The 12,629-nt window shown below is 43.7% G+C and overlaps 1 protein-coding gene across 3 annotated transcripts in view; it reads left to right on the forward strand.

Annotated features, from left to right (window-relative positions):
- Window positions 1-10,665, forward strand: part of EXOC3 (exocyst complex component 3) — a 31,646-nt gene extending 20,981 nt beyond the window's left edge. For all 3 annotated transcript variants that reach the window (XM_086608510.1, XM_086608511.1, XM_086608509.1), the window contains exons 7-13: window positions 887-987; window positions 1,475-1,585; window positions 3,949-4,099; window positions 5,216-5,338; window positions 7,717-7,878; window positions 9,195-9,322; window positions 9,780-10,665. In XM_086608510.1, coding sequence (XP_086464636.1) covers window positions 887-987; window positions 1,475-1,585; window positions 3,949-4,099; window positions 5,216-5,338; window positions 7,717-7,878; window positions 9,195-9,322; window positions 9,780-9,951 — 948 coding nt within the window. In that variant the 3' untranslated portion in view covers window positions 9,952-10,665. The remainder of the gene's footprint in view (window positions 1-886; window positions 988-1,474; window positions 1,586-3,948; window positions 4,100-5,215; window positions 5,339-7,716; window positions 7,879-9,194; window positions 9,323-9,779) is intronic.
- The last annotated feature ends 1,964 nt before the right edge of the window (window positions 10,666-12,629 follow it).

Below are 12,629 nucleotides of genomic sequence, written 5' to 3' on the forward strand. Positions count from 1 at the left end.
TTTTCTTTACGAATATAGTGTTAGGTACCTTCAATGAAAGATAGATGGTCTCTTCTTCCTGCATTTGTTTTACACTTTGTTCTTTTCTTGTCTTATACCACACTTTATTCTTTTCTTGTCTTATACCAGGATTTTTGCTACATTCTTTCACATTTGTAGTATCACCAAGGTTGACTTCATCTAATCCTTTTCAGAAAGTGTGTGTTGTCAAAGAAACTGGTGGCCGATTGGCTCTAGTGTCATGCTGTCAAAGGCTGCAGTGTTGAGATTCATGTAACAGTGAAACTTCCAAAATTATCTCAGCATAAAAGCAGCTCATGTTTCTACCTGGCTTTGTAAGCTTCCTTTCCAGTCCCTCTCCTCTCAAACGCAGTTCCCTGTAGGTCACCTAGATCTTGTGACCTAGTTGTGTTTCTAAAGTTCAGGGGACCCTTCTACTTAATTAATGTGAACTTGCTACTTTCATATATGGAGAAAAAAAAGGAATTGAAGTTATAAGGTTATTCATGACTAGCTGTAGGAGCTGACCTGAGAAATTTGATCCACTGTAAAGCCAAATTCCTGCTGAAATAGAAAGTACTTTTTTGCTGAAGAGAGAATGCAACTGTTTTCAGTATAAGGAGGAAACTACAGCATACATTAATGGTTGTCAATAATTTATTAATTACACTTATGGAAATAGTGATTTTTTGTTTAGTCCACAGCAGTTGTCTGGACTTGTTTGAAAAACAACAACCACCAACCAACCAAAAAAAAAGCACATGTAGAGCTGGAGTGCTAGTAACAGTCTCCAACAAGACAGGAGTTCCGTCTTTGGTTTACCACTGATAGAGGCCTGTCTTTGTAACTTTTGTAACTATTGTAACCTTGTAACTTTTTAACTTAGATGTTTGAGCAGAATCTTCAGGTGGCTACTCAGATAAATGAAGATTTGAAAACAAAGGTACTCCTTCTGTGTCTTCAACAAATGAATTCATTTCTAACCAGGTAACATAATTTTTAAAATATAAATGCTTTGTCCTGCCTCAGCCTCTCTTTGTTCTTAGAATTCCAATGCTTGTTTTTCCTGTGAATGCTTATTGCTTTGTCCTTCTCCTATCACATTCATGCCAACCAAGCTTTTCTTAGCTTTCCTGTTCTTGCTTTCTTGTTCCCTTCCCCATTTTCACCACAGAAGTTCTTCTGTGGTGATGAGTGGCACTTCATTTCCTCCCTGCAAATGGCTCTAATTTCTGGACTCAGTTTTGCTTTCTTTTATATCTCAAACTTACATCTCTTCCTCAAAGGAAGACAGATAACACCTCCTTGGCTGGATTCTGCCCAGGCCAGAAAGACTAAACATCACATGAGCAACGAGCCCTTTATAAAGTACTTTTAAATACCTCATAGACCCTTGTGGAGCATTTCATCCTTCAGGTGTATTTAAGTTATTGCAGATTTCTGTCTCTTTAATGCCATTCCTTGTGTGTTACAGGTACAAAGATGAAGCACAGTTGTATAAAGAAGAACATCTTAAAAGTCGACAGTATCCTCAATGCTATGTTCAATACATGATTGCAGTCATCAACAACTGTCAAACCTTTAAGTAAGTCTGCATGTTCTTGCACTATTGTGAGAAAAATAAGTATTGATATTTCATTTGTAATACTACATGTTCCCAGGACCTTCTCTTCTTTTGTATACAGAGGTGTATACTCTTCTTTTGTATGAAGAGGGTTTCAGTTAAGATAGTTTAGCTGACTAAACAAAGACAACAGGTTTAAATATATTACTGTTTGAGGAGGCAGATATTGTGATTGCTCTTGCCTTTGGCAAGCCAAGCCATTTCCCCTCACTGGCAAAAATCATAGAATCATAGAATGGTTAGGGTTGGAAGGGACCTCAAAGATCATCTAATTCCAACCCCCCTGCCATGGGCAGGAAAATCCTCCACTACACCAGGTTGCCCAAAGCCTCATCCAACCTGGCCTTGAACACTGCCAGGGATGGGGCATCCACAACTTCTCTGGGCAACCTGTTCCAGTACCTCACCACCCTTAATGTAAAGAATTTCTTTCTTATATCTAACCTAAATCGGCCCTCTTTCAGTTTAAATCCGTTGCCCCTTGTCCTATCACTACACGCCCTTGTAAAAAGTCCCTCTCCAGCTTTCCTGTAGGCCCCCTTTAGGTACTGGAAGGCTGCTATAAGATCACCCCGGAGCCTTCTCTTCTCCAGGCTGAACAGCCCCAACTCTCTCAGCCTGTCTTCATAGCAGAGGTGCTCCAGCCCTCGGATCGTCTTCGTGGCTCTCCTCTGGACTCGTTCCAGTAGCTCCATGTCCTTCTTGTGTTGGGGACTCCAGAGCTGAATGCAGTATTCCAGGTGGGGTCTCACAAGAGCTGAGTAGAGGGGCAGAATCACTTCCCTCGACCTGCTGGCCATGCTCCTTTTGATACAGCCCAGGATACGGTTGGCTTTCTGGGCTGCCAGTGCACATTGCCGGCTCATGTTGAGCTTCTCAGCCACCAGCACTCCCAAGTCCTTTTCCTCAGGGCTGCTCTCAATCCATTCTCCGCCCAGCCTGTACTTGTGCATGGGATTGCCCCGACCCACGTGCAGGACCTTGCACTTTGCCTTGTTGAACTTCATGAGGTTCTCAAAAGCCCATCTCTCCAGGCTGTCAAGATCCCTCTGGATGGCATCCCTTCCCTCCAGCGTGTCCACAACACCACACAACTTGGTGTCATCTGCAAACTTGCTGAGGGTGCACTAAATCCCACTGTCCATGTCTCCAACAAAGATGTTAAATAGCACTGGTCCCTGTACCGATCCCTGAGGAACACCACTTGTCACTGGCCTCCACGTGGACATTGAACCATTGACCACAACTCTTTGAGTGTGACCATCCAGCCAATTCCTTATCCACCGAGTGGTCCATCCATCAAGACCATGTCTTTCCAGTTTAGAGACAAGGATGTCATGGGGGACAGTGTCAAATGCTTTGGATAAGTCCAGGTAGATGATGTCAGTTGCTCTTCCCCTATCCATCAATGCCATATCCTCATCATAGAAGGCCACCAAATTAGTCAGGCAGGATTTGCCCTTAGTGAAGCCATGTTGGCTGTCACCAATCACCTCGCTGTTTTCTGTGTGCCTTAGCATAGTTGCCAGGAGGATCTGCTCCATGATCTTGCTGGGCACAGAGGTGAAACTGACTGACCTGTAGTTCCCTGGGTCTTCTTTTTTCCCCTTTTTAAAGATGGGGGCTATGTTTCCCTTTTTCCAGTCATTGGGAACTTCACCAGATTGCCACGACTTCTGAAATATGATGGATAGTGGCTTAACAACTTCATCTGCCAGTTCCTCAGGACCCGCAGATGCACCTCATCTGGTCCCATGGACTTGTCCACCTTCAGGTTCTTTAGATGGTCTCGAACCTGATCTGAAAATCCACTTGTTATTCTAGGAATTTCATTGCCAAAGGAAAATTTATCTTCAACTTTCAGAATTTAAAAAAGTCATTTCAGTTAGTTTATCTGGGGCCTGCCATCTTCTCTTACATTTGATCTCTCACAGTTCACCTTCAAGCATTGTGATCAAGGTGAACTGAACTGGAGAAAAGTAAGTATAGAGCTTGCTTCCATTAAGAATATCAAAACAGAAGAAAGAAATCCTCATTGGTCATGTGTCAGTGTTCAGCAGTGCAACTCCATGTTCATCTATATCTGCTGCCATTCTCAAGTCTACAAATCAGCAGCACTTTGTTACCAACATGCAAGTAGTCTAGGTTGATCACTCTGAAATCATGCTAGAGAGTAAATTAAGGCTTCCAAAGCAAGCAGCAGACATTATCTCCCCTTGCAAAAATAAGACTGTCTAGTGCACTTTCTGTGATGCACTCCGAAAATTTAGTAGCAATGCAATTGCACATCAGTGGATGATGAAAAGCATTGTTATTTTTCACAGAGAATCTATAATCAGTCTGAAAAGAAAATACTTGAGAAATGAAATGGAAGACACGTTGTCAATCAGTCACACAAGCATGGATGCAACTTTAGACATCATTGCCAAAGAAGGATGCTCTAGCCTGCTAGATGAAGTCTTCATGGATTTAGAGGTTAGATACTATTTTTCCCCTCAAAAAACCCAAAAGTATTATTTTATAAGGAAAAACAATTCAGGAATGAAGTAGTTATGAAACTCTTTGATTGCTAAACATGTTTTATATGTGGTGTGCTAGCAAAATGCCAGTAAACATCAGTATTATTCTTCATTGGTATAGTTTGCATGTAGGAGACTGAAAGGTTGCTGAATTATATTTCACGGGATGACTTCAGGCAGGTGCTTTGTATGTAGTGAATATTTTCTGGCCAATTGTACTTAGTTTTATGTAAACGTGTTTTAAGAATTATTTGGGAAACTTGTTCTGATTTTAATTTATCGTCTTTGTACAGGTGCAGTACACCTGTAATTAAGATAGTTACTTGACTCTAAAGGTGGACCTTTTCTGACTGAGAAATTTCTATGTTCAACAATTCTAGTTTCTTGTATTGAATCCCTCAAGAAAAAAAAAGTTCTTTAAAGAGAAAAAGAAATTGGGAATATGGGGATGGAGGCAGGCAAATTTCTTTCCTTTCTCTCTCTCTCTGTGCACACTCTCCATTTTCACCTGAAGTTGTTAAGTAGCATAAGGGTTACCTTGATTTTCTGTAAAGCCACATGGCTTGGGTGGATGTAATTGTGAGAGGGACAATATAACTCCGAGAGGACCCCCGTGTTCCAAGTGTTTGTTGTATAGAAGTTCCCCATCAAAGTTGATGTTTGTTTTGGACCTTGAGTGTTATCTTGCCTTTGTCCACACCGAGGGGATTTGCCAATCTGAGTCATGCCCTCCTTTTCCCAGGTGGGATGTGACAGACCTTAATTGTTTTATTTAGCACAGACATTTAAATAGAGAGCGTGATGAAGAATTTCAGAGAACTTGTATGAAACAAACATTCAGGTTAGTGCAGCTGGTTTACATACACACCCAGTGTGTATTCAGGGTAGCGCTCTGTGGCAGCTGTCATTCTGACAACTGAGCACGTCATTTTCCTACACTAGCTGCTTATTCCTTTTGAAGGAGTGTAGTTTAGAAAGGTATGACACTTAAAGTTGTCTCCTGTTTTTTGTAACTGCACTGATATGATGGAAGTGTAAAAAAAATGATTCCGATTGTCTGTTACCTTCTCAGCCACATCTCAATGAGCTGATGACAAAGAAGTGGTTGATGGGGTCTAATGCAGTGGGGACTATCTGCGTCACTGTAGAGGATTATTTCAATGACTTTGCAAAAATAAAAAAGCCTTATAAAAAGGTAGGTGCAAAATATTCTACGATACTTTGTTAATGTACTCTAAATATCGTGTTGGTTTGGAATTTCTGAACACTAAATGGAATTCAGAATTGGAATATAGAAATTGGAATTGATTCATCACTGGAAATAAAGAAATGTTCATAATCATATTGCGAAAGTCTGAATCTAATATTTCTCTCTCATCTTTTTTGTTCACAGCCATGTAACATTGTCAAAGACAGATCACAGTTGTAGGATTTAGTCCAGAAAATGTGTTGGGATGTTATTAGATTGTATTCTTACCAGCTTGTACTTTTCTACCTTTAGCTCTTCTGAAACTGGTTTTGCTGGCCTGTAATTACTTTTTTTAATAAGTGCACATTCTGTAGTTCCTAGTTTTAATATGTACAATGAGGTATAGTTAAATTGGTGCCATAAGGTTTAACAAATACATAACTCCTGTTTAAAGTGCAGTTACAGCAGTGTAATATGCTAGTTGAGGTCATCTTTCTTTTTTTTTTCTTTCTCGCTGTCTGTCAGAAGATATCTGGATTTCTCTGTTACCCTATAATCTTCAGCATTATCGTGCTTGTTTTTATCCGTTATTGAATTAAAGTCAGTTTTGTGTAGTTAAGATGGCATGTCTTCCCCATTAGGAGATACTTGAAGCTAGCGAGATCAGGATTTAGGTGGGGGTTTTGAACAAACCCTTACTAAGCAGAAGTGCTTAAAAAACACAGTCTCAAAAATCATATGCTTGCTGCTTCTTACCTTAACTCTCATAGAGGGGACTGCTCAAAGTTCCTCAGATGACCGCTTAACCTTCAGTGTTTGCAGATCCTAAAGGTCTTATTATGTAAGTGAATAATATGCATTTTCAGGCCAGAAAAAGTACACAAAAGAAGTGATGTTGCTCCCAGAATTAGTCTATATCCATGGAACAGCTTTCTTTTCCAGATTTGGTTTGTTACTGTGAGGTAGTAGTGCTTGGCATGAGTTTCTTCAAGTGTTAATATCAACCTCTGCAATCATACATGTTCCATTATGTAGCCTTTATTGCCACCTAATGGGGAAGAAGACGACAAACACACTTTCTAGTATTCATCATACCTGCTATTCCACTGTCTCCCAGCACGAAAAAAATCTCCCACATATGACACTGTACGTTGTAGCACTGGATGGAACACGTTTTTGTTTCTCTGGTGTAGCAGAGCTGTTCTTTGCTTACTTTTCAGTGCGATGATGGGGCATATGCGTCAGACTCCCACAGTCTATTCTGTGGAGTTAATGCTCCTCCGTGTAACGGGTGTCAATTCTGAACAACCAGGAAACTGGAGTGAGTTGCCCATCTGCAGTATGACTTCAGTCTTGAGAGCAGGACTTGAAATCGTATTTTCTGTGTCCTGGATGAGGACTGTGATTTCCAATACTCTGAAATCTGTTGATTTCTCTCCTTTTTTTTTCTTTTTTTCTTTTCTCTCTTTCCTGAAACCTTTCCCTGAAATTTTGACTGAGGCTTGAAGCACACATTGATTGAAACTAAAACTTGGTTACAAACTTTTAATCATATTTTACAAATGTATGACTACCTGTTACACAGACTTAATCATAAGTAACTTCACCACCATGCTTAGGGGGAGAAAAAACCCACCTGAGGCCTTGTGGGATTTAAGTATTCTCCTTACATTGGAGTTGAAAAACCATGTCAAGGTTTTTTTTGTGAAAGACTTTTGGTTTGTTTTTTTTGGTTTTTGGGTTTTTTTATTTGCAAACCTTGGCATTACTCTTGCACCAATACCAGATGCTCATTTAAGTCACCAGTAGCTCTTTCCTATAAAAAGACAAGTGGAGAACAGCAAAGCAGTCAAGGAAGATGTGAGAAGGTGATTGCTGATGGCTTTCCAGGCTTCTTACCAGACTTGACCCAGAACATAGATAATGTAGGCAAGATTTGCAGTGCCTTATGCAATGTACTGGAGTTCTTCAGCAAAAGCCTCAGTGATGGCTGGTCATTCCTTGACCAGATAGAAAGAAGCAAGTCTGTAAGGTCAAGCACAGGTCTGTTCTAAAGGTCATCCAAATTATTTCATGTTTGTTCTTCTATCTTTGGATATGCTTGTGTTCCTTGAAAATAATGTAGACGTGTCATTAAAGGTATTTTGGGTTTGTTGTTTCTCATAATTTGCACGTCCGTTTCATTAAGGAAGGACAGATTTTCATTTCTGTTAGCATTGTGAAAATCTAAAGCCACTCAAAAAGTGTAGTATTTCCAAAAACTGTGTACTGGTGATTAAATGCAATGAAGTGCATTTCAAAGCCTGATAATTGTTCAAAGGCTGAAAACGTCTACGTTTGCAGGTATTGCTGGCACAATCCACTGCTTTTTTCTTTTCTTTCAGACAATGACTGTTGAAGCCCATCGGAGAGTGGTTGTGGAGTACATCAGAGCAATCATGTTAAAACGTATATCTTTCAAGAATGCAGAAGAGAGAAAAGAGGGTGCAGAAAGAATGATCAAAGAAGCAGAGCAGTTCAGATTTCTCTTTAAGAAGCTTGCAGCTGTAGGTATTAGCTTTGGGTAATGCTGTTAACCTGGTAATTTAAAATAAAACACGTGTGTTTACTGCTTGGGGAAGTTGGCTAGAGTTACATCTCCATGTCTCCAAAACGTTGGGTGACTTGTGAATATCCAGAGTGCCCGCTGAGGGCACAGACAGAGTTTCTGAACACCCACAGGCCTGCTGCTGAAGTGCCTGAGCACTGGTGTTTATACAGCTCTCTGCAGCTGGATATTGGAATGACCTCACAGAGATAAGTACACTGAATTCATAGTAGTAAGTGAAAGAAAAAAGCAGTTGTTTGTTTAAAAAAAAAAAAAATAATTTTGCTTTGCCTTTTCTGGCTGGAAGAAAGGGTGATACTGCATCGAACAGCTGCAGTCACTTATGACCTAGGTAATACGCAGCGCGTTCATTTAGAATCAACAAGGCACGTATGCTGACCTCATTTAAAGTGCAGTAGAAATAGAAAGACAGGTCAAACACAATATTTGAGAAACAAGGTACAAGGTGATCGGCCTAAAACGAATGCTAAATCTTCCATGAACGGCATAAGGAGGAGGATTCTGCTGGAAAGGTCCGAGGGCCAACAGATGACAAAATGCAAAAAGAATGCAGAGAAAGATAAAGCCTGAAAAAACGAGGGGGTGGGGCAGGGGCAGTGTGGATCTCTGCTCACTGTGGAAGATGTTGGGGCAACTCCTGCGTCAGAGTCCGGCATTAGGTGGGATTCTGTGTAAGATCTGTTTCAGATTGAGGCATTGACAGAAGTGGTTATGGAATGAATGAAACGAACAATACCAGATTGGCAGGACCAGATGACCTGAAATTAAGAGCACTAAACAATCCTGAGATTAGAGATACTAAAGTTCAGTTGATCAGTTGTTGAAAGCTGCCTTGGTGGCCTGGTGACTAGAAGGAAGCGAATGCAGGGCCAATTTTTAAGTGATGTTTCAGAAGAGATCTGGCTTTCACATCAGTTATTCCTCATGTTTGTGCTGGCAAATTAGCAAAAGTTAAAGACTAGAGTGTATCACCATGTGGATAAATACCACATGCTGTTTGTAAGACATTACTTTATTTACTGGTATTCTGAGGGTAGGTCTCTGGATGAAGAAGTATAGGGAAAAAAGGAAGAGGTTTATGGTGACAATTACAAATATTTGTTTTCTTAATGTCTGAAAATTCAGCTCTTTGAGGAATTTAACTTCATTGTTGGACAAAATACTAACTGAAGAATTGTTTGCAGTTATTGAGGGTATTGCTTTTGTTTTGGGGATTTTTTTATTTAGTTTTTTTTTTTACTTTTCATCTTGCAGGGCTCTGGAGAGGACACTGAAGGACTCTGTGACATCATTGAAGCCATTGCAGAGGTTATCAAGCTAACTGATCCTTCACTGCTCTATCTGGAAGTTTCAACTTTAGTCAGTAAATACCCAGATATCAGGTAATTCTCTTTGTCTTGAAAGTTAAAGGATAGATGGATAGCATCACAGTTTCTTTGTAGTCTTTGGCAAATTTTAAAACAATCTGTAAATGTGTTCATATTTTTCATATTTTAGACTGTAGCCCCTTTCTTATGAAAAAAATGCTATATAAAGTGTACGTGACCTGGACTAGTAGGTACATGTGCTTAAGCACTCAGTGTACAGCACAGGAATAATGAAAACACTGCCATTTCATGTCTTGAGAGGATGAAATAAGTGTGAGAGTCCTCAGAGCAACCAAAAATAGTGCTTTTATTGAGCTGGAAAAGGCAGCTGTGAGTGACTAGAGCTCTAGTGAAGAACTGACGTACATGCTGAAGCTGAGCGAAAGGATTGCCAGCTCAGTGATGTTTCTGATGAGATCTTACTTGTGCGAAGTTTCCTGCTAATGCCAGTTCTACGATTTTCCTTTGGCAGGGATGACCATATTGCAGCTTTGCTGACAGTGAGGGGCGATGCCAGCAGAGATATGAAGCAGACTATCATTGAGACTTTGGATCAAGGTCCAAGCCAACCGAATCCAAACTATGTGCCAATTTTTAAAGAAATTACAGTTCCTACTATAACTGTGCCAAAACTTCTTAAGTAACTGACAGCTCCATGTTTGTGTGTCGTTACTGGTCTGGGATCAACAGGTTTGACATACTTGAGGGCAAATTTGGCAAAGCCATTTCGAGTGAAGCTCAATATACACTGATACTTGCTAAGCACGTTTCTTTCTGAAGACTGGGATGTGGGAAAATGCAGTCAGGTTTCTGAAAGATGGATGTTTGAGGATGGTCATGTTTGAAGAATTAAGCTTTTAATAGCCAGGGGGATTTTCACTTACCCATTTGTTACAGCCATGTTTGCTGTCAGCAAATACATTTTTCTCATGGAATACGTTTGCACAGTGTGCTGCAATGCCACATGAAGGTATTTGTACCAAAACCAACGGACACGTATAAGTGCCGGGTAGACTAACGTACATCGCTTACAATTCCTGAGCAGGCTCCTTTAGGACTATCTTTATATGGCGCTCCATTGAGCATATATTAACATCCTCAATCCACTTCCACCTTATACTTTGTGTATGTACTTACTTTGGTGTAAAATAGTTTATTGCAGAAAACTTAATTATGAAATCAGTTTCCTGACTAAGGGACTGAATGAAATTGCTACTGTGCAATTTGATTATAGAGTGAATAAATAAATAAAGACACATGAGGTACAATCTTTTTTTTATTGATTCACTAAAAACAGCACATAGAGCACCACCTGTTCAATAAAACATTAAACCATTGCTACCTTCAGCTGGGTATTCCGTGCATCCTTATAGATTTACAGTAGATTTACATATACTTCAAACAGAAAACATTTAAACTCTGGATTTAATAGTTTTCTGGAAACACAAGACACTGGATTCTTTTCTTGCCACAGTATTTTCAGATTAATGCTTAAAGCTAATTGCCAGTATTTCTTTAATTATAAAACATTACTAGAAAACTGTGACTTTAAAATTACTTGAAGGACACAAGGAAGGCATTATCTGTTAGTACCTGAACAGAGGTGTCAGAGAAGTGCATTGTTCTAATTAACAAGTCTGCATTGTTCTAATGAAGGCTCTGGAGTTTGTCTGTGTAACTTGTCTGGCCTGTGGACACCCAGGCCTTGTACCATCTTACCCCTCCCATGTCTTCTCCTCATCCCAGAAGAGGTACGTGCAACATCACCTGTTTGGACAAAGGGTAAAATGAAGATTGTGGCATTTTTCCTTGATAGGGAGCGCATCCCAAAGGTTCAGGAGAGCATCAAGTTGGTATCTGTGTACCTGAGGAGTTTTAGTGAGGTCTGGAGGTGCTCCAGGTCCCATGGGACCTTACGCTATTCCTAGAAATTGCAGCTAGGGGGAGGGGAATCACGGTGAGTATTTTGGAGGATTGTGTTCAGCCCTCAGTTAAGAATTGCTGAGATGATAATGACCACTTTGGCTTTACGTTTCTCGCAATCGCAATCCTGTGGTTTCTGGGCTGTGCCTGAAATTCTTGTCTTACGTACTTACGACCTTCGGTTTGCCTAAGGGAGTCGGTTTGTCGGGCTTTGGTTCTCCCTGTTCCCTCTTGTTCCTCTGCTGTAGATGGGAATGCAGGGATGTCAAATTGGTGCTTCTTCCCCCTCCATGACGAACCACCGCCCCTGAGCGGGGACCCTCACTGTCTCTCTCCTTTCCCGCCAGGGAACGGTCACGGGAGCGGATCCTGCCCTTGCAGAAAACCTCACGGTGGATGAAGGCTGGGGGGGGGGGGGCGCCGTTACCCCGAGAGCGCGCAGACCCTCGCGCCCCGTCCCGGCCCCGCGGAAGCTCGAGCTGCGGCCGCCGGCCCCGGGCAGCGGCCGCGGTGCGCCCCGGCGGCCGCTCTCCCGGCGGCCGCTCTCCCGGCGGCCGCTCTCCCGGCGGCCGCTCTCCCGGCGGCCGCTCTCCCGGCGGCCGCTCTCCCGGCGGCCGCTCTCCCGGCGGCCGCTCTCCCGGCGGCCGCTCTCCCGGCGGCCGCTCTCCCGGCGGCCGCCGCCCCGCCCTCCGTCAGGCGTCCCGAGGGGCTGCCCCTCTGCCGAGGCCGGACGGCCGCCGCGCGAGGCAGCGCCGGTGACGGAGCCCGCAGGATCCCCTTGGGAGGGAAGAAAAACAGGGATTACCACGCGCCGTTCTTGTGCGAAGGCGCGGGGAAAGACTCGCCTCGCCCCCACCAGGCCCGTGGGGGCCTGCCCCGCCCCGCCGCCGTCGCCGTGGCAACGGGCGGGCGGAGCGGCGGCTCCTCCCGGGATTCCCGGGGCGGGGCCCGTGCGCCTGCCTGGCTCAGCGACGTCATCGGCCGCGCTGCGTCAGGCGGCCCGTGCCGGAAGCGCGAGGAGGAAGGCGAAGGCTCGAGCTGCCCGGCGGCGCCGCGCAGGAGCGATGGCGGCGGGGGTACCAGTACAGGCCCAACGGCGGCGGCGGCGCCGCGCTGCCCGACCCCTCCTTCCTGTGGAACGTCTTCCAGAGGTGAGGCCTCCGCGCGCCCCGTGCCCCTCTCGCGTCGCCTGGCGGGGCGGTCCGCGCCGCGTGCTGCCCGGCGGCCGCGGGGGGAGGGCTGAAAGGGGCCCCCGCCGGTCTCCGGGCGCTGCCGGGCCGAGGCAGCCCCTTCCCGCGGCGCCGCCGTCCTCGGTGATGGCTGGGCGGGCCGGGGCTGCCGCTGCCTGAGAGGGCACCGGGAGGGAGCGGCGTTGGGAGGTGCCCGGAAGCGGTGGGCT

This window comes from Tauraco erythrolophus, chromosome 3 (assembly GCF_009769465.1).
Source record: "Tauraco erythrolophus isolate bTauEry1 chromosome 3, bTauEry1.pri, whole genome shotgun sequence".
Taxonomy (NCBI): domain Eukaryota; kingdom Metazoa; phylum Chordata; class Aves; order Musophagiformes; family Musophagidae; genus Tauraco; species Tauraco erythrolophus.